This window comes from Fonsecaea multimorphosa, assembly GCF_000836435.1.
Source record: "Fonsecaea multimorphosa CBS 102226 unplaced genomic scaffold supercont1.36, whole genome shotgun sequence".
Taxonomy (NCBI): Eukaryota; Fungi; Ascomycota; class Eurotiomycetes; order Chaetothyriales; family Herpotrichiellaceae; genus Fonsecaea; species Fonsecaea multimorphosa.
The window spans coordinates 261,299-281,412 of NW_015971670.1; the positions used below are offsets into that span (position 1 = coordinate 261,299).

Here is a 20,114-nt window from a genome sequence, read left to right on the forward strand (position 1 = left end):
TAGAGCTAGACGACTCAACTCACACCTTATTGTAATTGTAATTCTGGTATAGGAAGTCTCCCCTCAAGAAATAAAGCCTGATACATGATATGGAATGCTCTGACAAGATGTTTGTTCACGCAGATACCACAGGATTTAATCAGATCTCGACCGACTTCTCGGTCTTCTGCTCCCGGCGCCGCGGGATGGTCATGACCTGGTGGAGCTTGACTTGGGCGGGTTCAAACTGTTGGTTGTTATAGGAATGTTGGTTAGCCACACACATATCTCGGTAGTTCAAGGACCATAAAGACGGGAAGGATTGACCAGAGATTCGGAGGGGAAAGGGAAAACTCACCTTGTAGATCCTCAACAGCGTGGCCCAGATCTTGTACAGCTCGAGCTGGACAATGTTCTTGCCGATGCAGCTGCGGCTGCCGTGGCCAAAGACCAGCATGGAGCGGTGCATGCGGATCTTGCGGTTGTGGAACTCTTCCTCGGACTCGCCCGGTTGCTGCAGCCAGCGCTCTGGGTTGAAGGCGCGGGCATCCTTGCCGAAGATGTGCGGCAGCATGGCCATGGATGCGGCGTTCATGGCGACGACCGTCCCGGGAGGTAGGTGTACGCCACCATTGGGCAGGGTGAGGCCCGAGGGACCGGCGACGCGCTCGAGGTTGTTTGCCGGGGCGCCGAACTGGCGGTAGGACTCGTGGATCACGGCGTCGAGGTAGGGCATTTTCAGGGCGAGTTCCAGCGCCGCGGGGCCCTCGGTGTCGGTCTGCTTCATGGCCGCCATGTTGACGCTGCGGATCTCGGCGTGCAGCCGCTCCTGCGCCTCCGGGTGCTCCACGAGCCAGTGGATGGTGGCGTCCATGGCGCGGGCGCTGTTGTTGGCCCCGGCCAGCACGTTGGTCGCCGTCAGGTGCGTGATGCGCAGGTCCGTCATGAGCGGGTACGCCTTGCGCGCCGCGATGAAGCTGCCCAGCAGGTCCTGGTGCCGCCGCGACTGCGCCTCGAACTCGGCGTCCTGCGGGTCCTTGGACGACGCCTGCGCCAGCCGCTCGCTGACCACCCGCCGCGCAAACGTGAAGAACATGCTCGGCTTCTTGGTGACCCACTTCAACAGCGGGTTGCGCTTCGTCAGTGTGTCGAGCAGCGGGAAGTTGTTGGCCACGCTGATGTACCGGAAGTTCTCCCGCTGCGCCTGGATCATGCCGTTGAAGTCGTACCCGTGGTCCAGGAACCCGAGCGGCTCGCCGAACGAGATCTTGGACATGACGTCGAAAGCCCCTAAGGTGTTTAAAAAGTCAGATACTGATGGCTGGTGCCAGTGAGGCGATACGGTGGGGACTCACAGTATTGAAGCCAACGGGTCATGTTGATGGGCGTGCCGTCGGCGTCATGCTTGTCGAGCTCCTTGATCAGCTTTTCAATCGTTTCGTCAATGTACGGTTCGTAGCCTTTGAGGGATGACAGCGAATACGCATGAGCGATGGGCCGTCGGTAGATTCCGTGAGTCTTCTCATCCTTGATGCTGACCAACGCCGTCTGGTCCGTGCCGGTCATGACGAAAACTTGGTATCCCGGGCCCTGATGATTTCGGGAGTACGAGTTAGCTTTTGGGGGGAGGTCTTGTCTGAAGGACAAATCAAACAAAACAAAAAACCTGAGGGCCGGGTAGGGTACTTGCCTTGTCAAGGCGTTCTCGAAAGCCAAAGATCGTGTCGATAGCCTCCGGGTCGTAGACCAGCACATGCTTGGGACCGATTCTGACCACGTCTCCATAGCGGCCGATCATGTTGATCTGGTAGTTGTTGACTGCCTCGTTGTGGTGGTTGAGCCGCCATGCCTGGAACCCGCGCCAAGCATTGGTATATTTGGCCAGCCACGGTCCCGGGATATGGTCTAGTCCTGCCCTCTTGCTCTGGATGAAGAGATAGAGAAGAACAGCGACGAGACCGCCAACGAGCAGATAGACGGGCGAGACAGCCTGCTGAGTCAGCGGCGTTGACATCGCCATGGTGAAATAGTGAAGGGGGAACTCGTCGTCCAAACAAGGCGTTCACCCGGAGAAGGAAACTAAGGCAGCAGAGGCTGATTTCCAGCCAAAAGAGCTTAAGTCTGCGCTGGCTTTGCGGGCGGTGAACAGGCCAAGTTTTTGCTTGGAAATTGCTTGGAAATTGCTTAGATGCTTTGCTTTGCTTTGCTTACACCCCCCTCCCTCCCTTGCAAGCCACTGGGGAACCTACCTGATTTATGCTTACCCGAGGACACAGCAACAGCCAGAGCCTTGTTGTCTCCTCATGCAGAATCAACTGCAACTGCCGACCTGCCCCCAGAGGCGGGGAGATAATAGACTCTGGGGTAGATTCTCCTCCCCCGCAGGCTGGTTGGAGATGGACCAATCAGAGATATGCCGAGCACGCCCGGAACGGCAAGGTCGGCCTTTAGCCGGTCTTGGCGTGGCCCAAAACGGTATAGATCGCATGGTTCTTTTGTTTCAATGGGTGCATTCCCTCGGTCGTCCTTGGGTAGGCCTCCCAGGCTACTGGGCCGCCCTGCGATCTTCCCTGCGACACGTTCTCGGGGTTGCTTCTATATTAGACCTCGGAGACTATGCCACGAGACCTTCCTGCGGGGGTAACTTCCGGCAAGATGAAGAAACCGCGAATCAGCACGCTGCTAGATGCTTGTCGAACAACTGCCGACAGTATGGTCTTCGGCACAGTGCCGGAGAGTGCCAGCCTGGTCCGTTCTTGTCATCATATCAGCAAGCTCCTTGAAGAATCCCAGCCCCAGGTCTTGAAGGTCAGTCTTCACAGTTCCCCCTTTGTACATCTTTCTTCATTGCGTGTGTGTCTCCTCTATCTCTCCCTTAATACCTCAACGAATCTGTGATCATGAGCGGAGCCATGCATTCCGCTCAGAACGAGCAGGTGGCCCCTGCTCAAATTGTGGAAAAGCCGTTGGGCGAGCACCACGAGTCGACCGTCGAGCATGTCAAGGAAGTCAACGACGCCATTGCCAGGACCGATTCTCACCTGGACGACACGCATGTCGCGCTCGGCTGGCGATCATGGCTCGTGGTGCTCGTCACCATGTTTGGGTAAGATCCACCTCCCCTTCCTCCTGGGAGGGTTTCGCCAGTTCTTCCTGGTTGACCGCGAGCAGCAACTTGACCTTGGTGTTTGTGGTGGTTGCCGCTGGCTCGGTCATTGCCTTCATCATTCGAGACTTGGGTCATCCCGGACTGGCCGGCTGGATCATTCAAGTAAGTGTTCTCGTTTCTTTCAGACGACCCGCAATCAAAGACACTGATACTCTATGTGAAGGGCCCGCTCCTGGTGCAGAGCGTCCTGTGTCCCATCATAGGGAGGCTGTCCGATGTGGTAGACCGCAAATACCTGGCCTGCATTCAGCTTTCGGTTGCCTTTGCTGGATCCGTCGTGTCTGCCACAGCAAACTCCATGAACACCTTGATAGGAGGAGGGATTCTCATCGGGGTGGGCCTGTCGTCCCTGGGCATTATTGTCGCCATCCCAGCCGAAGTCCTGCCCCTGAAGTACCGCGCCATAGCCAACGGGGCCAACTTCCTTGGTGGTGCTTTTGGAGGCCTGTAAGTGTTTGGTTTTCTTTTGGCTGATAACTTTGCTAAGACAAATCTTGTGAAGCATTGGGCAACTCGGTGCCGGCGCCGTGACCAACGCCGATCAGGGCGGCTGGCGAAACATCTTCTGGATGCAAGCGGCTTTCCACGGCGCCACGGTGCTCCTGATGCTGGCCTTCTACTTCCCGCCTCGCCGATCTGACTATCCAAAGATGACTTTCATGGAGGTCCTGTGGTCGCTCGATCCCGTCGGTGCGGTCCTCTTTGTCGGCGGCGCCACCCTGACCATCCTGGCTTTGGATTGGACTGGTGGCACGTATTCGTGGCATGACACCCATGTCATCGCTCCGCTTGTCGTTGGCGTGGTACTGCTGATATTATTCGGAATATATGGTGAACTCCTCTCTCCCGCCGAACACTTTGAAGCGTTGTTGACGAGGAATTGCTAATGTGTTGAGTGCAGAATGGAAAGGAAGAACTGATGGCATTATTGCTCATGTGAGTAGAGACATTTCCACCTGGCTGCCCACTGCGATTCTTTGGCGCTGATGATTCCATTTAGGTCATGTTCAAGGACGGCTACAATTTCCCTCTGGCGGTCTTTGCCTTTGCAGTTGAAGGGTAAGCCGTTCAGGAACATCAAGGCTGTCGACGTTGACATGACTAACTTTCGACCGCAGCTGGATCTTCTACAGCGCCGTCAACAGTGTGACTCCTCAAGTCATACTCAATCTCGGATGGGAGACGACGTCCTGGCAAATCGCCATCCGCACGTTGGCGTACCAGCTCCCAGCCTTGTTCTTCTCAATCCCCATGGTGTAAGTCCTCTCTCCTCGGTCCATGTTATCACTCCACTGCTTGTCTCTAATCCGGTTTCGCAGCCTCTACTCGACCAAGTACAAAGACCTCAAGAATCCCCTCATTTTTACATACACTGTCTTCCTGATCGTCTGCATCTTCTATGCGACAATCAAGCCCACGGAGAACCACGCGCAATACGCCTTCGCCGTGCTCGCGGGCATCGGGCAGTCGGGCCCCCTGACATTGATCCTGGCATTGGTGCAGTTCGCCGCGCCGCATGCCTTCATCGCCACGGCGTCGGGCTTTGCCCTGTCGGCCCGCGCCATCGGCGGCGCTTTCGGGTCGGCGGTCCTCGACGCCATCATCAACGGCAAGATCGACTCCACCCTTGCTCGGGACGTCACCAAGGCGGCCACGGGCGCGGGCTTGCCGGCAAGCTCGGTGCCAAACCTGCTGGAGGCCATCGGGGCCGGGACCGGTTTCGATGCCGTGCGCGGCCTCAACGCCACCATCTTGGACCAGGCGCTGGACGCGCGCGACTGGGCCTACGCCAGGGCCTACCGGCTGGCGTGGGCAAGCATTATCCCGTTCGTGGTCCTGGCCATTGTCGCGGTCATCTTCATCAAGCACGTCAAGGAGCTCATGACCGAGCACGTCGAGGCCAGCGTCGAGAGGAACGCCGGCCGACCCAGGACAGATGAGGAGATGAAATGAGAGGTGATGAGGTGTTTCCGCCTACGGACTGTTGACGCACCTTGTGATGCAGTTCCTGTACTCGGCGACACTGCTCTGCTGCGACACTGCTCTGGACACATTGATACATCCCGGAATCAACGTATACAATATAGCTCCATATTGCCTCGGCAATATGAGCATCGCTTGTCTCTAAGTACATAACCGAAGACCCTTTGAGCCGTCTATGTAGAACACCGTAAGTAGCACCGTAAGACTACGAAAACTTCCAATGTCCTCTCATGTACGGAGCGTAACATCCCTTGCCGACGGATGCTTGGTTACCTAGGTAATGATAATGACGGACTTCACCTGTCGATAGGTAGTACTCGGTAAGTCGCCGCCCAATGGGACGTGCAGTTGGAGGCCGTGACTCACTTAGTGATCCATCGTAGTTTGATCTATCTAACAATAGCTTGCTCCCTTTATAACTGTTTTCCAAGCTGCCAGTGCCTGGTGTCTCCTATTATCAGCTGGGAGAGCCATGGCTTCTGTGGGGACGACGCCAAACGACAACGAAGGTCTCGAGCTTCAGCACCCGACGACCACTGCGGATGAGGGCCAGCACACCACAGACCCGCCTCTACAGCAGCAGCGGGACCATGACTATCCCACGGGGCTGCGGTTTGTCCTTTTGACCATTGGACTGGTGTTTACTATTTTCCTGTCGGCCCTGGACACGTCGATCATCTCGACCGCCATCCCCAGGATCACGGATCAGTTCGGCACAGTCAAGGACGTGGGCTGGTACGGGTCGGCTTACACCATCACCAACGCGGCTTTTCAATCAACCTGGGGCAAAGCTGTAAGTTTTGGCAATTCCCGGGTTTGCGCTTCAGGCCCGGGACTCGATCATGAAGCTAATCAGTCTCCGAACCGGCGAGCAGTACAAGTACTTCCCGTTCAAATGGACCTTCTTGCTCACCGTCTTCATCTTCGAGCTGGGCAATGTGATATGTGCCGTGGCTCCCGACAGCTCAGTCTTGATCTTGGGCAGAGTCATTGCCGGAATGGGCGGTGGAGGAGCCATGGCAGGAGCATTCATCATTATCGCCTTCAGTGCAAAACCACAGTACAGAGCCGCGTACATGGGAGTACTAGGGGTAACGTTTGGGTGCGCGAGTGTGGTTGGGCCTCTACTGGGCGGTGTCTTCACCGACGGACCTGGCTGGAGATGGTGCTTCTGGTGAGCACTCCGTGCTCCCTGAGTCAATAGTTCTGAGCTGCGAAGACTAACGCTTTTCCGCAGGATAAGTTTGCCCGTCGGGGCTTTGGCTGCGGCTACCACGGCGCTCACCGTCAAGGTGCCGTCGGTGCCTGAGGCCATACAGGTGCCCCTGAAGGAGAAGCTGATCTCGCTAGATCTCACTGGCAGCCTGCTTGTCTTGGGTAGGTGCTTTCTTTTGCAAGAACGGAAGCTGCTTCGACAGCCCGGCTAATACAAGGGTCGTCAAATAGGTTCGATGGTTTGCCTCGTGCTCGCACTGGACACAGGAGGAATCTCATCACCGTGGAGCAGCTGGCATGTCATCACCAGCTTGGCAGGATTTGTGGCTCTGCTTGTTGTTTTCAGCATCAATGAGTGGCAGATGGGCAGTCGAGCCATGATCCAGACCCATCTGTTGAAGAAACGGTCAATTGTTGTCAGCCTGGGTTTTCAGTTTTTGATTGCCGGCCTATTCTTTCCGCTGTCGTTCGCCCTGCCTATCCAGTTCCAGTCTGTCGGCAATGCATCCGCATCAGAAAGTGGGCTTCGACTGATCCCTCTGATCCTGGCCGTCTCTGCGTGTACCTTCGTGGCCAACGGGCTACTGACCTTCTGGCGGCACTACACGCCTTTCCTCGTGATAGGCGCCGTCGCGGGAACTCTCGGGGTGGTCATGGTTCACACGCTGGACGCCAACGCTGGTCTCGGGTCGTGGATAGGCTTCGAGATCCTGACGGGTATGGGCGTGGGTCTTGCATTGCAGGTGCCTATGATCATGAATCAGGCGGCGGTGGGAGTCGAGGATATGGCAGCCGTGACCTCGTTGACGCTGTTCTGCGAGAACGTGGGAGCCTCGATCTTCATCGCCGCAACCGAAGCTGCCTTCACCAACGGACTAGTCTCGGCATTAGGGCACAATGTGCCCCAGGTGAACCCTGAGACGGTGGTCAATACGGGAGCCACCGAAATCCGGCGACTGTTTGGCAAGAAGCATCTCCAGGGGATCCTGATGTCGTACCTACAAGGCTGCAAGGACAGTCACCTGGTGCCGATGGCGTGTGGATCAGCTGCCACGCTGTTGTCGATAGTGGTTGCGGTGCCGTCGGTGAGCCAGTCATGGGAGAAGTGGAAGCACAAAGCGCATTCTCGGTAGCTGCCAGTAGCTGCCAGGAGCTGCCAGTAGCTGCCAGTAGTTGGCCAGTAGCTGTCAATTAGCTAGCTTTGTAGTGGTCGTGATTGGAGGTTGGTGGAGGTGAACGGTGCCAGTGATGGAGGTGGCACAAGGCGGTGTGCGGCCAAGACTGCGACACTGGCACCTTGTGCCACCACCATGACCACCATGAGTCCATCAACTTCAATTGCATCCAACGCCAACCCGTCGTTCAACCTGCACCAGTCTACGCCAATCGACGCCAGTCTATGCCAAACTATTCCCCATCTCCATCTCTGCCATGCCGCCAGTCCACCATCCCATCGAAACTGTGGCCACTGACCCATCTGCAAGAGGAGGAACAAACAAACCTTGGTCCTTGAGAGGGTCAGGTTCATCCTGCTGCACCACACCGCTGTCTTGACTTCTATCCCTCAATCACATGGCCCTTCATTGGATATAACTATGCCTCTTTCTGTCTGGTGTTTCATTATTGCCGATGGCGACATCCCCTCCCTCCAAGTTTCTGCAACTACAGTATGTCGGAGATCTACCTCAGCAATGCCCGTCTCCATTTCCATGCATCATCAACCGCCCACAAGCGCCCAATTGGTTCTCGTTTGAAAAGAAAAGTAGCCTATGCCATGCCCTCTCATCCACTCCTCTGCACCAGCACCACGAAGTCGGAAGCAACCAACCTCGAACGTGGCGGCAAAACGGCAAAACTCCTCCCTCTCGCCTTCGAGGCTTAGACCTCAAACAAGCGTGTCCCACCGAAGATCATGGACCGCCCTGCTACACTGCACTCCTCCTCGCCTCTCCTAGGCAATCTTTGCTCTTCCCAAACAGGTGACTCCGTTCCTGCAGGTCTGGACGAGTGAGTCGTGACAGATGACCTACTGGTGCATAATCAACCCTCGTCCAGAAATCGGGGGACATTTTCTAAATTAAATTTATTTGCTGCATGAATTTTTCGGTTCTCTCTCTCCCAATACCCTGCATTTGCTCTTCCTACCTCTGGTGTTTCAAGCTGTTTGCACGCCCACAGGGTGACATGGCGGGTGCTGCTGCTCGAGGTAATATGGATATAAAGCATTCTGCATGAGGAGGTCTTCCTCGCTATCGATGCCCTGCGTCAACTGTTTGACCTCCCTCTCTCGCAGTGGTTACTGTTTTCCTTTGTTCTGAAGAATCAAACGGTCCAGAAGGTCACATCTTGGGGACGCCAGACCCTCTTTGAAGACCGCCACTCCAGCTATAACACCCTGCACTTTTGGTTCGCAATCAATGAATGACATGACGACGATACGAATAATGAGCTTACGCTACGACATGACGACTCCCTGTGACAGAACCGTGGAGGCATCAGACACCGAGTCTTTCCACTCCGCCATTTCAAACGTCACCGAACAAAGTTCCAAGTGCTGGAGCTCCCCTTCCCAGAAGGCCACTATAACATCAGATTGTTTAGTCCAGCATGGACCTGTGCATAAACGACCCAGGTCGAGGACGGTATGCTCCCGATCGACCTCCACTTCGAAAGCATCCGATCCTCGACCCAGCCCGAGACCCTCGCGGCACAACTCCATCTCCATCCCCTCCCGACAAAGCAGTCTCGCGAGGAAACAGCCTCGATCACGCAAGGACTCCATATCGCTGCATCGCCAGAGCTGCCAGCTTTTCTCCTCCCTGGACGGAGTTTTGGCCTTGAGTCGGGACATCACGCCTCTGCCGAGCACATCGACCTCGCGAACAACAACCCGGCATGCCTCCATAATCCCCGAGGACGACCCGGACCAGGACAGTATCCGGCGCATCTGTGAGAGGATCGATGCAAAACTAACCGCTGTCGAATATCAACACCATGATCAGCCAACTCAATATCCATATACTTACGGATACTCTTATGCTCTTCCTGCCAGCGGAAATGATCGTCCTCCAAACTTGCGCTCGGATACCCTACCACATATGTCCCACATCAATACCCGTCGCTCCGAGTCAGTTTCTGTCCCACCCACCGCGACCCCGGAACGGCCAACCCTAAATACCGTGATATCCTGGACCTCCAATGCAACGCGACGCGCCGAGTACGAGAAAATCGACCGCGCACACAGCGGGGTCAGGGGTCTTCTGCGTCGAGTCCTGCCCCGGCGTCTTCGAACCAAGGGTGGACGCAGGGGCTTCTTCACAGGTGAATGTGATGGAGACAGCGTGAGGAGGTTTCGGTTGGATGTCAGCGATGATGACAGTGACACAGACCACCAGACAGAAGGGGATGAAACCCCAAAGATCCCCCAAGGTACCGAGTTTGAGAATGAGAAGAGTGTTCCAAGAGTGAAAGAGGAAGTGGGCGCGGAAGAGGGAGACGCCGACCGTGAGATTATCAGAGCCCGAGGTACCAAAGACGGGGTAAAGGACCGGGCCAAAAGTCGAAAATGGTCGTGCTTCGCCTTATAACGGCAATGGTAGCTGCCTCAGGCTTCTTAGCTAGAGCAGAGCGGAAGGCCCTGGTCGAATCCAGCTCCATATCACACTCATCTGCAGCAGTCTCATATTGCATTGTTCCGGGGGTACAGCGATCGGTCTAGCATGCGTTTGTTTTGATCCTCGTGTATCCGGCACAGTCAACATGTCCGAAAATTTGATAACATATAATGCGCCGAATATTGTCCAGGAAGACATGGAGATACCGCGATAATCAGACTGACTATGAGCAGTCAAGGTCCGGAGTTGTACCGTGTACATAATTGTACATAGGTAGCCAGTTGAGACAATCGGGCAAAGTGCCTCAATACAGGGCCGACGCGCGCCCTCGTTATTGCGTGTTGCGGTCTCTCTCGTGTAGGAGCCCAATTCCACTTCCTTTCTCGTGGAGTGTTTGAGTAAAGCGCCTATCAGTCCTTGCAGATGAGCGAAGGCTTCGGGGACTGACGCAGGAGAATCCGGCTGCGTTGTCATCGCAAGATTTGCTGAGTGGCGCGTCCGACTGGTATCTTCATCGACGACGAATCTTGTGCATTACACCCCGTGATTGATGTTCGCCATTAGGTCTGACTTCTTGACGTTCAACAAAATAGGGTTGAGAGTTGAGCATGGCGTAGTATAGAGCCCCCGCCTCGGGCGTAGAGGGTCACGAGTCGTGCTCAGACGCCTGTGCCTCGTGCGTCCACCCCACTTGCATGGTTTTGTTTTGTTCGATCTGCACTTCCTTCGGATCTCAAACAGCGGGTGCTCATAAACCCGTGTAGATCCTGTGGTGATTTTTGGAAGGGTTTGAGATTGCACGCGATTCGCATGCTGCAAACAAGCCTCGAGTTCCAACTTTTGATCACCTCACAGCAAGTCAAAGTCATCCAACTTCTCCCTGTATTCCAAAACCTGCCTCTTCACTTTACTTCCGTCCACCCAGGTGACAAAGTCCTCCATTCCCCTCGAAACAAGGAAGGCCGGATCGGTAACCACCTCAGTGCCGACTCTTACATGGCCCTGTTCGACAAACTTGTGTGCCGTGGCGACGTGTTCCACCATCCCGATGCGGACCATCACTATCCCCAGCCGGCGACGACAGAATGCACTGACCGTCACGTCCTTTTCCACAGAAGACAGTCCCGCCCCTTGGCCACGGTTCTGCTTCAAGATCCCGATCTGGTGGAGTTTTTCCAACATGACCGTCTCCATTTCCACACGGTACGGATCCGTGGGCTCGAGGTTCGACAGCAGGTGCGCAAGTTGCCTCAGTCGACCGCACAGGGTGTTGTATTTGGAATAGTCGAGCGGGTGGGTTAGATGGTAGCGCCGTCGCACGGCGGCTTCGCGGTGGGAAGGACCATCGGATTTGTAGGTGAGGAGGTCGACTTTGCGGAGGAGTCGCTGCTCGTGGTGCTTGAGTTTACGGACCATGATTCACGGGTTGATTTCAAGACAGAAAGAAGAGTAATGGTGACAGCTCTAAGGTGGTAGGAAGGACGTACACAGGGTTGAGGCCGTCGTGGAAAAATTATTTTGTTCGGGGAAAAGTTGCGGGGATAGGCCGGCCGCTTTAAGGAGCTTGCAGCCTCGTCGCATTTGAGCGAGGCTGTGGTCCATAGAGGGGCGTGTGCAGTGGCCTACTTCAACATGCTGAGGACTACCGAGTGCCTTGGTATTGGCTTGCTTGCACGTGGAAGAGCTTATTGAAAGCCTCGTACCCCAGTCCTGACATAGAATATACCGCTTGACCCTATGACCACGGCTCTGTCGCAGCCAATGTAACTACTCACAAGCCGGGCATATACTGAACTTCCGACGACTTGTTTCGTTTCTGCCACCATCCACCCTCTTTTGGACGAGGTGGATCGACGAAACCCAAGGCTAACAAGCCGAGAACTCGCCGGGATTTGACAGGCGCTCTCTGCGCTACCCAGGCGATTGCCGTGAAATCCCCCAATCTACCTAGGTAGAGCTTCGTGAACCGACGAGAAAAAGTCCACGCGTTTCTCTTTTGGAGGACGGCAGACATCATTGGCGATATGCAGACGACAGCCTTTTCAACACGCACGTGAGCATCAACGGATGAGATTATAAGCATTCACAGCAGTCTCATACACCCTTTTGGTGACTGGACAGATTAACGAAGAAACATGACCATCGCTTGGCGACGGACATAATTTGTCAGGTTGGCTCACAATAATTCGCATAACAAGTTATCCTCAGTGCTGGTTATTCTCTTTGATCATGGAACATTCGACTGAACATAAAATGTCACGAATTACCTTTAGGTAAGTGCTTTCTCTCCTGGATTAAATTGAGACCACAAAATGCCCCAGATCCTATCATGCTAGGGTTAAAGAACTATCCGTCACCCCGCTTCAAGTTATGGCCTGGGGGACGTCTAAGCAGCAAAGATAGCAGGTATCTGTATGCCGCGGCCCGCGGCTCGCCTTAAAGGCAGCCCCAAAAAAAAACCTTGCGACTGTACTGATTTGAAATCCAGCTTCTCCAGAATCGAGCGCCCGGGTAAAAAGCGTACACAATAGATGGGACGTGGAGTATTGTCTATCCGGATAGTCAGCGTGTTGGGAGATCCACTTGCTAGAGATGCACAGGTTGGCATACGTTCCCCGACATGTTTTCTAAAAGGTCTCTCCAGATTTTCCTTCCATACTCAGGAAGACGACAACTTCTTCACGTTATCCTCATATTTGACTTTCAATCCACCCTCTTCTTGCATCTTCCGTCTGCCATCAGTGTGAAACACGTTCAGAATCGCTACAATGAAGGCCGTTGTACAGGATGGTGAGCCTGGAAAGGCGCATCTGGCTACCGACAGGCCTTACCCCCAGCACAGACCAGGATACCTTCTTGTCGACGTCAAGGCAGTTGCGTTGAACCCCACCGACTGGAAACACATAGACTGGATGAACCATAAAGGTCTCCTGGTGGGCTGTGATTACTCTGGGGTCGTTGCAGAGACTGGGTCCGGTTATTCCAAACCATGGAAAGTGGGTGATCGAATTTGCGGCTTTGCGCATGGTTGCAATGAGTTGCAACCTGAGGATGGGGCGTTCGCTGAGCGCATCGCAGTCAAGGCTGATGTGCAGATGCGGATTCCAGAGAACATGTCGTTTGAAGAAGCCGCAACGTTAGGCGTCGCTGTTGTTACTTGTGGGCAAGGACTCTTTCAGCAAATGGGCCTGGACCTACCCTCACAGCCATCTACGAAAGGGGAATTCATTTTTATCTATGGAGGCAGCTCAGCGACCGGTACTGTTGGGATCCAGTTTGCGAAGCTGTAAGTTCGAGACGCCGCGGCAGGACTTGTTGATGCTGATTTTATAGCGCTGGATATACGCCCATCACCACCTGCTCCCCCCGTAACTTTGACTTGGTCAAATCATTGGGAGCAGTGGAAGCTTTTGACTACAACGATCCCGAGTGTGCGACCAAGATCAAAGAATATACCAAGAACAATCTCAAGTACATCTGGGACACGATCTCCCTGCCCCAAACAGCCCAGCTCTGTTCAGAGGTGATATCGCCTGGGGGGACTTACGGTGCGATTCTGAACGTTGAATTCCCGCGTAAGGATGTCAGGACCACTTACAGTTTGGGATACACTGCAACTGGGGATCCTGTGAAGAAGAGGTCTTTTGAGAGTAAAGACAATGCCAAAGACTTCGAGTTTATGAAGACGTGGATCGAAGAAGTTCAGCCGATTTTGGAGCAGGGACGCTTGAAAGTTCATCCCCCAAAGGTGGGCAAGGGGCTCGAGAACGTCTTGGAGGGTTGCGATTTGTTGAGGCATGACAAAGTGAGCGGTCAAAAGTTGGTGTATGTTTTGTGAGGTAGGGGGCAAATCATTGAACTTCCAAGGTGCTTGTGCCCAGACCATTTTACCTGGTTTTCTGTGTCGTCGTCATCGTCATCATCGGCAGCCTTGTGCGACACAGGAGTCCGATTGTACACAGTAGTACTCTAGGGACAATAAGGCAAGCCCACCATCATGGGGCAGCAAAGTGTCTCAACCTCCCAAGGAATCAAGTCGAGGGCGAAAACTTCCCACTGGACTGATATGGTGAACACTGTTGATTCGGAGTCTCGCTCCGCCTCGCAAATAGTAATGGACGCGCATGCGATGATGTGCTCGTTCAGTCGGTTGTGATGTGGAAGTTGCCACTGTCATTTAGCTGTCATTCTAACCGAAGTGTCTGTGCCAGTGCCCTGTGGATTTGACAGGTCGGCGTCATTTGAACCGGCACACCCCTGGATGTGAACTTGACCCCTCGACACCCCGGAAAGGCCCCCTCGCCCCCTCTGCGGCGCCTAACCAAAGGACCTCCTGGGCCCTTGCCTGGCCCTGGCTGGCCACTTGCTGGGCAATCAAGCCTCGCCCTGCCAAGTTTGGGCTGCGGGAGGCCATCCGTGGGCCATCTTCCTTCCGCCCCATGACGCAGTCATCCTGCACCTGCTTCACGCCCATCTGCGACCATGGTTTGAAGCTTGCTGCGCAGCCATGACAGCAACAGTGGCTGTGACACTGGGATTTCGTGATCCAGTGATCCTATTCTGCTTGTAGTTTTTCATCAGTCTAAACCATTATCGTCGAGGGCCACGAGGAGATCATCGTTTGACCACGGACTTCTCGTAACCATCACATTGCTGCGCACTTGTCGCTTTATCCCAGGGCCACGTAACAGTTCCTTGGGTTTCCTTAAGCTTTCTTAATGTGCTCAAAAGTTGCCCTTACCGCCCGTGGGAGATGAGTGCTTGACCTCCTTTCCTCTCGTCTACCCTTCGCCCCATCCGTCCAAAATGTCTGCTCAGGACACTGTCACAAATGTCCAAGCGAAACCCGCGGACAAACCCGAGAACACCCTCGAGGCCAATGGCGATGTCAAGGTTCCCAAGATCAGTGTCGACGCTCCCACCTCACCAAGCGGCTCGATACCGCCAGCGGGACAACTCTTGACGGGGAAACAAGAACATTATCTCAAGCGAGAACTCATCTCCCGCCAGGTATCGGACGAGATCGCCGAATTGAGCAGTCCGACTGCCCTGCAACGGTTCGGCGCTCCATTTCGTTCGCAATATGGCGAAGTCTCGCCCATGGACTCTGAGTTGCCCATCCTGCGGTACATCTTTGTCAACCATGTCCGAAATTTCCCCTTCCTCGACCAGGCGAAAGAGAAGGAATTCTGGCAAGACAAATTACAGACATTCCTCGAATCCTTCGCTAGTAAATACATCTCCTCCTCAGAAGACCGGCTGGAAGAGACCAAGAGAAAGAAACTGGCAAGAAAGTCGGAAAAATTGGTAGAGCTGATGATGGTGTCTGGTGTTCCCACGGCTTCTGGTTATGAAGAGAGAATACGTTTTGCCGAGATGGAAGTTGTGGAACGAGGCGCGAACGAGCAAGGCCTGGTTGTGAACATCCCTGAAGGAAACTTCATTAATGACTGGGATGTCAATGTGGCCGGTGTGAGAATCACCTCGGTCAAGCGAACCGTCCGCTACCATCAGCACGCCGAGTTCCTGATACGAGTTAAAAGACCCGATCGGCCAGAAATATACGTCGGAAGACGGTATGGTGAATTTGTGAAGTTGCACAAGAGATTACGGACTGAGATGCCCGGGAAAATCCTCCCTCCTCTCCCAAGGAAGAACAAGTCATCCACAATGGCATCTGTCCTGCAGTCAGGGGAAGGCGACACCTCATCGCTCTCTTCCGTATCTACTGAAGCCAGCGTGGAAGACTCTGGGAGGAACCTTTTGACCGTTCATCGACGTCTGAAGTCGTCCAGCTCTCTGAGTCCCAACGTTGGGGCAGGCTCACCCAAGTCCTCAGCATCCCCGAGGACGAGTTTATCACGAGAAAGAAGTCCCAGCCCTAACCCGCAAGCCGTTCGTCTACATCGGGAGGACCAAAGGGTGTCATTAAGAGCGTTCTTACGGACTCTCTTGCAAAATCCAAATATCGCGCAGTCGAAATCAATGTCGGACTTCCTAACTCTTCGACCGATTAGCCTCAATGAGGAAGAATTAGAAGACATTGCACGACGAAAGGAGATGGACGCAAGGCGACTGGAAGAGCAGAGGAAGTTCTACGACATTGCCAGAAAACGAGCGGCAGAGCTGGACACCTACATGGAGAAATTCCGAAGGAATATTGTCGAGGCCAATGGCTTGACCAAACTATTTGCCGAGATCCGAAGCAAAGAGAAGCTTGAAGACTTGAGTCCCGAGTATCAGAAATTTGCAGAATGGCTCAGGATAGAAGTGGCAGCCACCATTTACCATCTATTCCTGGCAGAAGACAACTCCCCTGAGCTGTTTGCCCAGGCAAAACGGATACATTCTCTTGTGCCGTACACGGTATTGAAGAACGTGATTCGAATCGCGAATCCAGCAGCTGTTATGTCTGGTGTGTTGGATCTGTTTCTGGCACAACCCTTTGGCGCAAGATCGCTACTTCAACGGATATTCGCCCAGACGCTGGCAGACGGAATCCGGCAGTTCCAGAGATCAATCGATGGCGTCGCTGGACAAGTGGCAGACCCAGTCTTAGTCAACAAAATCAAGGCCTTCGTTGACAGTCCTGAAGAAACCAAGAACATTGTCCGGCAAGAGGCGAACGCGGAACAAATTGATCTTGTCGTCGCCATTCTCAGATCAGAGCAGTTCGAACCCGAACTTACGGCGCCACAAATTCAACGGGTCTACAACGCATGGGTAGCATGGAACAGCGCCGTGGAGAACGAAGACGAAGAACTCAAACAAGGTGCCGAAATGTTCTCGCACCTCAAGCAACTTCTCAAACTAATGACTCGGCAACGTGACAAGGCCATGATGGCAGCTATGATTGAGGAGCCCAATACTCTGCAGCTGTTCCGTGATTTGTTCACCATATTCTACGAACCGCTGATTCGGGTTTATAAATCTGCCAATGTTTACAGCTCTATTACGGACTTTGCGCGTTTCGCCGACGACGCAATCAAAACAGTCGAAATCGCACAACGGCAAGACGTGTCCGCGGATCCGAATCAGACTGTCCAGTCATTCATCGACCTTTGTGCCAGACACGAACACAACTTGTATAAATTCATCCACGAAGTCCATACTCATGATAACGGCCTCTTTACTGCCTTGATGGGCTGGATCGAGGGCATCCTTGAATTTCTCCGCAAAGGCCCCAGGAGCGGCGGAAAATTGGATATGAATGCGATTTTGCAAGGGGCGTTAGATATGGGGGCGGTGAACAGGGAGATCATCATTACAGAGGTCGATGCGTTGATCAAGTGGCAGGAGGCGCGAAAGAAGTGGCATAGTGATAAGACGAGGCAGAAAATGGCGGCTGAGGGAATAGGGTCCGGCAACTCTTCAGAGGTAGCGACGGGGATGCCGGGGGCGAACTTCCGTAGCAGTGATTTCGGATTGCATGAGGTGAGTCTCTTCTCCCGCCCTTTTTCGTCGCGATCCCTACGAAAGGGGCCGCCTTCGAAGTTGAGGCTATGCTTACCCTTCTGGTGACGCTGCAGAGCGATCTGGCGGATCTTCGCATTTCCGACGATGAAGACGACCTCGACTCGGACGAAGAAGATGCAGAAGACGATCTCGATCCTCTCTCGGCTGAACGGCGTCGCCGGAGAAAGGCCCAAGATAGGCTGAGGAGAAGCGCCGGCGAGCCTGTGAAGCCAGAGGTCAGCGAGGTGCTAAGACTGCGAGAGCCGTTTGTATCGATGTTGAGAACCGTTTTGAGTGACTGAAGGGGCGGTAATGAGCGATTGTCACAAGGGAGGAGGGCTGCATCGAGAAATGCATCAATATCAGTGGCAAGCATAGAATACCCCAGGGAGAATTACTACGATGGACATTTGCGAAACGATCCTATACATTACGGATTATGGGAAAACATTCCATATCTGCATTCTGTCGTTATGATCCGGCGAGAAGCAAAAGAACAACGAATGCGGCCTTTGTTCGCTCTGATGGGAGACCCGACTCAACTCTTGTTAGGGCTGGTCTCAGGAACATCATGTCTGGTATGAAGCCAGGCAGACATGCGCCGCGCGAAGCTCACCGCACATGTGAATTATCTGGTTAAATTTCCCCTGGGCAGACGAATCAAAAAATTCCAAAGGGAAAATGAGGCTGTTGACCAACATGATTGGCACACAGCAGGGAAATAAACAGCGCCTCGAATTGAGACCAGTGGGTGATATGGTGTCTCATTGGGTATCACGCTGGAATTCTCTTGAAATTCTCGGGACCCGAAAGAGGTAGACCTTGGACTCCCTAATTAACATCTGGAGGAAACCAAAACAGTGGCACCTCTTGTGATGTGATTCGCGTGTTGCGACGATCAGAGGCGGTCGAAGTTTGACTTGACGAGAAAGGTAATAGGAAAAGCAGCACCAGCGGGAGAGAGGAAGATTGCGGCGGGCTGCTCATCACGCAACAGCAGCATTCGGGAGACGATAGCCTGATTGGGCACGGGGCATGGGTGATGGAACCTCTAAGCGAAGGACTGCGCGGTGGAATCAGTTGCATGCAACGTTGCTGCTGACACACGAATACGGGCGAGAGTGGAGGAGGGAGGAGGTGAGGAGGCGAGAGAGAAGAGACGGTCCCTGAATGACTGGGTTTGGGCCATGCAGGCGCAACAAAGAGCAAAGGACAGCAAAGGAAGAAGAAGAAAAACAGCGTGGCAGGGACAGCCGGAAGGCAGGGAAGCAAGAAGCGCAGGGAATGCGACTCGAGGCACGCAGGGAATCAGGCGAGCAGGGAAGCAGGAAAGCAGACAAGCAGGATGCGGTCAACGCTGCCGAGCAGGAGCTGCACCCCGATCACATGATGTGGACACAAAGGTTTTGCTGGCGTTGCGTCCGTCAGCTGTGCAGCCTGCGCACCGAGTCACCTCGTAAACTGGAAATATACTCCGTACCGAGTAGGCATAGGACATATCTGGAGTATATACCTACCTAGCATAGGTGGTGTTGCAAGTGATTGTTATAAACACTCTCTTCGACGCCGAGTCCTTCACGCTTTCAGCACAGAAGCTTGTACTGCGTCCCTCGTCCACTACTGGCGCAGCTCGGCGGCGGAGGGAAAATGAAAAATCAATGATGGGCATGTGCGGAGCTAGCACCAGAAGAGGAATGGCGGCATAGTGGGTCTGCCGGGTCACGAAGCGGCGTGGTGGTTGGCTCTTGCCTCAACCAAGCAAATTCACGCGAGCAGAAAAAACCTTGAACCAGGCAAGCAGGGAATCAGTGATTTTCATACCTAGTTGGCTGTACCGAGCAGGAACCGTAGCACCACTACCTTGCACTACCTTGCACTACCTATTCTTGTGATTAGTGGGAAGAGTTTGTTTTTTTTTGCACAGCTGGTCGCCGAAGACTCCATCCCCCCATCACCCATCCACGCCCGCCCATCCCAGGCAGCCTGCAAAAAAAAAAAACCTTGGAAGCGACGAGTCCGAGTCAAACTCAGCGCAAAGCCGCCCCCCTCCGTCGCCCAGTCGCCCACTCATCCTCTGCGTTTTCCCTCCCTCCCTTTTGTATCGCCCAATCGCCCCTCGCCTGATCGTTTCAACTTCACCTCCTTCACCCCCAACCACCCAATCACCCTCCAGCTGGGCCGACTATTCTCTCACAACTCACCACTCACACATTGTCTTTGCTCGCTACCGCACGCAGCACGCAACGCACGACATCGACATCATCCTTCGTCATTCTTCACGTGGGGCCCGTGAGACAGCGACTGAAAGAGAAGACCGTGACCAGGCACATCAGCAAGAGAAAAGCCCCGAACCAACCCGAGGCCAGGCGGCTCTCCAGCCTCAGAGTAGTCGCCGAATCATCTCGCTCACCACCCTCGGTGCCCTCGACCTGGTCGACTGCATCATCCAATTTGATTCGACTGCCCTCTCCACGATCCACGTTGCTGGTAAACAATCACCACCTATCATCATTCACCCTCAACTCGATCCTGTAGAGCCTTGCGCGCATCGACCATATCAAACCCTCTCGGGCCTCAACAGCCAGACGGTGGACAAAAAGAGATTGTGTGAGTGTATGCGCGCAGGCCGGCCGGTGATCTCATCAGCCCCCCTCCAGAGACAAGCGCAACAAGCCGTCCATCAGCCCGACAAGCCATCA

The 20,114-nt window shown here is 54.1% G+C and overlaps 7 protein-coding genes across 7 annotated transcripts; 5 read left to right on the forward strand and 2 right to left on the reverse strand.

Annotated features, from left to right (window-relative positions):
- Positions 1–139: 139 nt before the first annotated feature.
- On the reverse strand, positions 140–1,999 carry Z520_11211 (uncharacterized protein; the record flags this gene model as incomplete). The annotated part of the gene is made up of 4 exons (XM_016781700.1): positions 140–226; positions 338–1,269; positions 1,335–1,569; positions 1,646–1,999. The coding sequence occupies 4 exons, from the start codon at positions 1,997–1,999 to the stop codon at positions 140–142; spliced, it is 1,608 nt and encodes a 535-aa protein (XP_016627277.1).
- Positions 2,000–2,879: 880 nt separating this feature from the next.
- Z520_11212 (uncharacterized protein) lies at positions 2,880–5,101 on the forward strand (the record flags this gene model as incomplete). Its single annotated transcript, XM_016781701.1, has 8 exons — positions 2,880–3,085; positions 3,151–3,250; positions 3,312–3,595; positions 3,651–3,979; positions 4,050–4,084; positions 4,149–4,207; positions 4,267–4,404; positions 4,468–5,101. 8 exons carry the CDS (start codon positions 2,880–2,882, stop codon positions 5,099–5,101), a joined length of 1,785 nt encoding a protein of 594 aa, XP_016627278.1.
- A 502-nt stretch (positions 5,102–5,603) lies between these two features.
- Positions 5,604–7,479, forward strand: Z520_11213 (uncharacterized protein; the record flags this gene model as incomplete). Its single annotated transcript, XM_016781702.1, has 4 exons — positions 5,604–5,924; positions 6,007–6,305; positions 6,369–6,508; positions 6,578–7,479. 4 exons carry the CDS (start codon positions 5,604–5,606, stop codon positions 7,477–7,479), a joined length of 1,662 nt encoding a protein of 553 aa, XP_016627279.1.
- Positions 7,480–8,790: 1,311 nt separating this feature from the next.
- Positions 8,791–9,933, forward strand: Z520_11214 (uncharacterized protein; the record flags this gene model as incomplete). The annotated part of the gene is made up of 1 exon (XM_016781703.1): positions 8,791–9,933. One exon carries the CDS (start codon positions 8,791–8,793, stop codon positions 9,931–9,933), a length of 1,143 nt encoding a protein of 380 aa, XP_016627280.1.
- An 876-nt stretch (positions 9,934–10,809) lies between these two features.
- Positions 10,810–11,376, reverse strand: Z520_11215 (uncharacterized protein; the record flags this gene model as incomplete). Its single annotated transcript, XM_016781704.1, has 1 exon — positions 10,810–11,376. One exon carries the CDS (start codon positions 11,374–11,376, stop codon positions 10,810–10,812), a length of 567 nt encoding a protein of 188 aa, XP_016627281.1.
- Positions 11,377–12,728: 1,352 nt separating this feature from the next.
- Z520_11216 (uncharacterized protein) lies at positions 12,729–13,798 on the forward strand (the record flags this gene model as incomplete). The annotated part of the gene is made up of 2 exons (XM_016781705.1): positions 12,729–13,246; positions 13,294–13,798. 2 exons carry the CDS (start codon positions 12,729–12,731, stop codon positions 13,796–13,798), a joined length of 1,023 nt encoding a protein of 340 aa, XP_016627282.1.
- Positions 13,799–14,766: 968 nt separating this feature from the next.
- Z520_11217 (uncharacterized protein) lies at positions 14,767–17,717 on the forward strand (the record flags this gene model as incomplete). The annotated part of the gene is made up of 2 exons (XM_016781706.1): positions 14,767–17,394; positions 17,490–17,717. 2 exons carry the CDS (start codon positions 14,767–14,769, stop codon positions 17,715–17,717), a joined length of 2,856 nt encoding a protein of 951 aa, XP_016627283.1.
- Between the last annotated feature and the right edge of the window lie 2,397 nt (positions 17,718–20,114).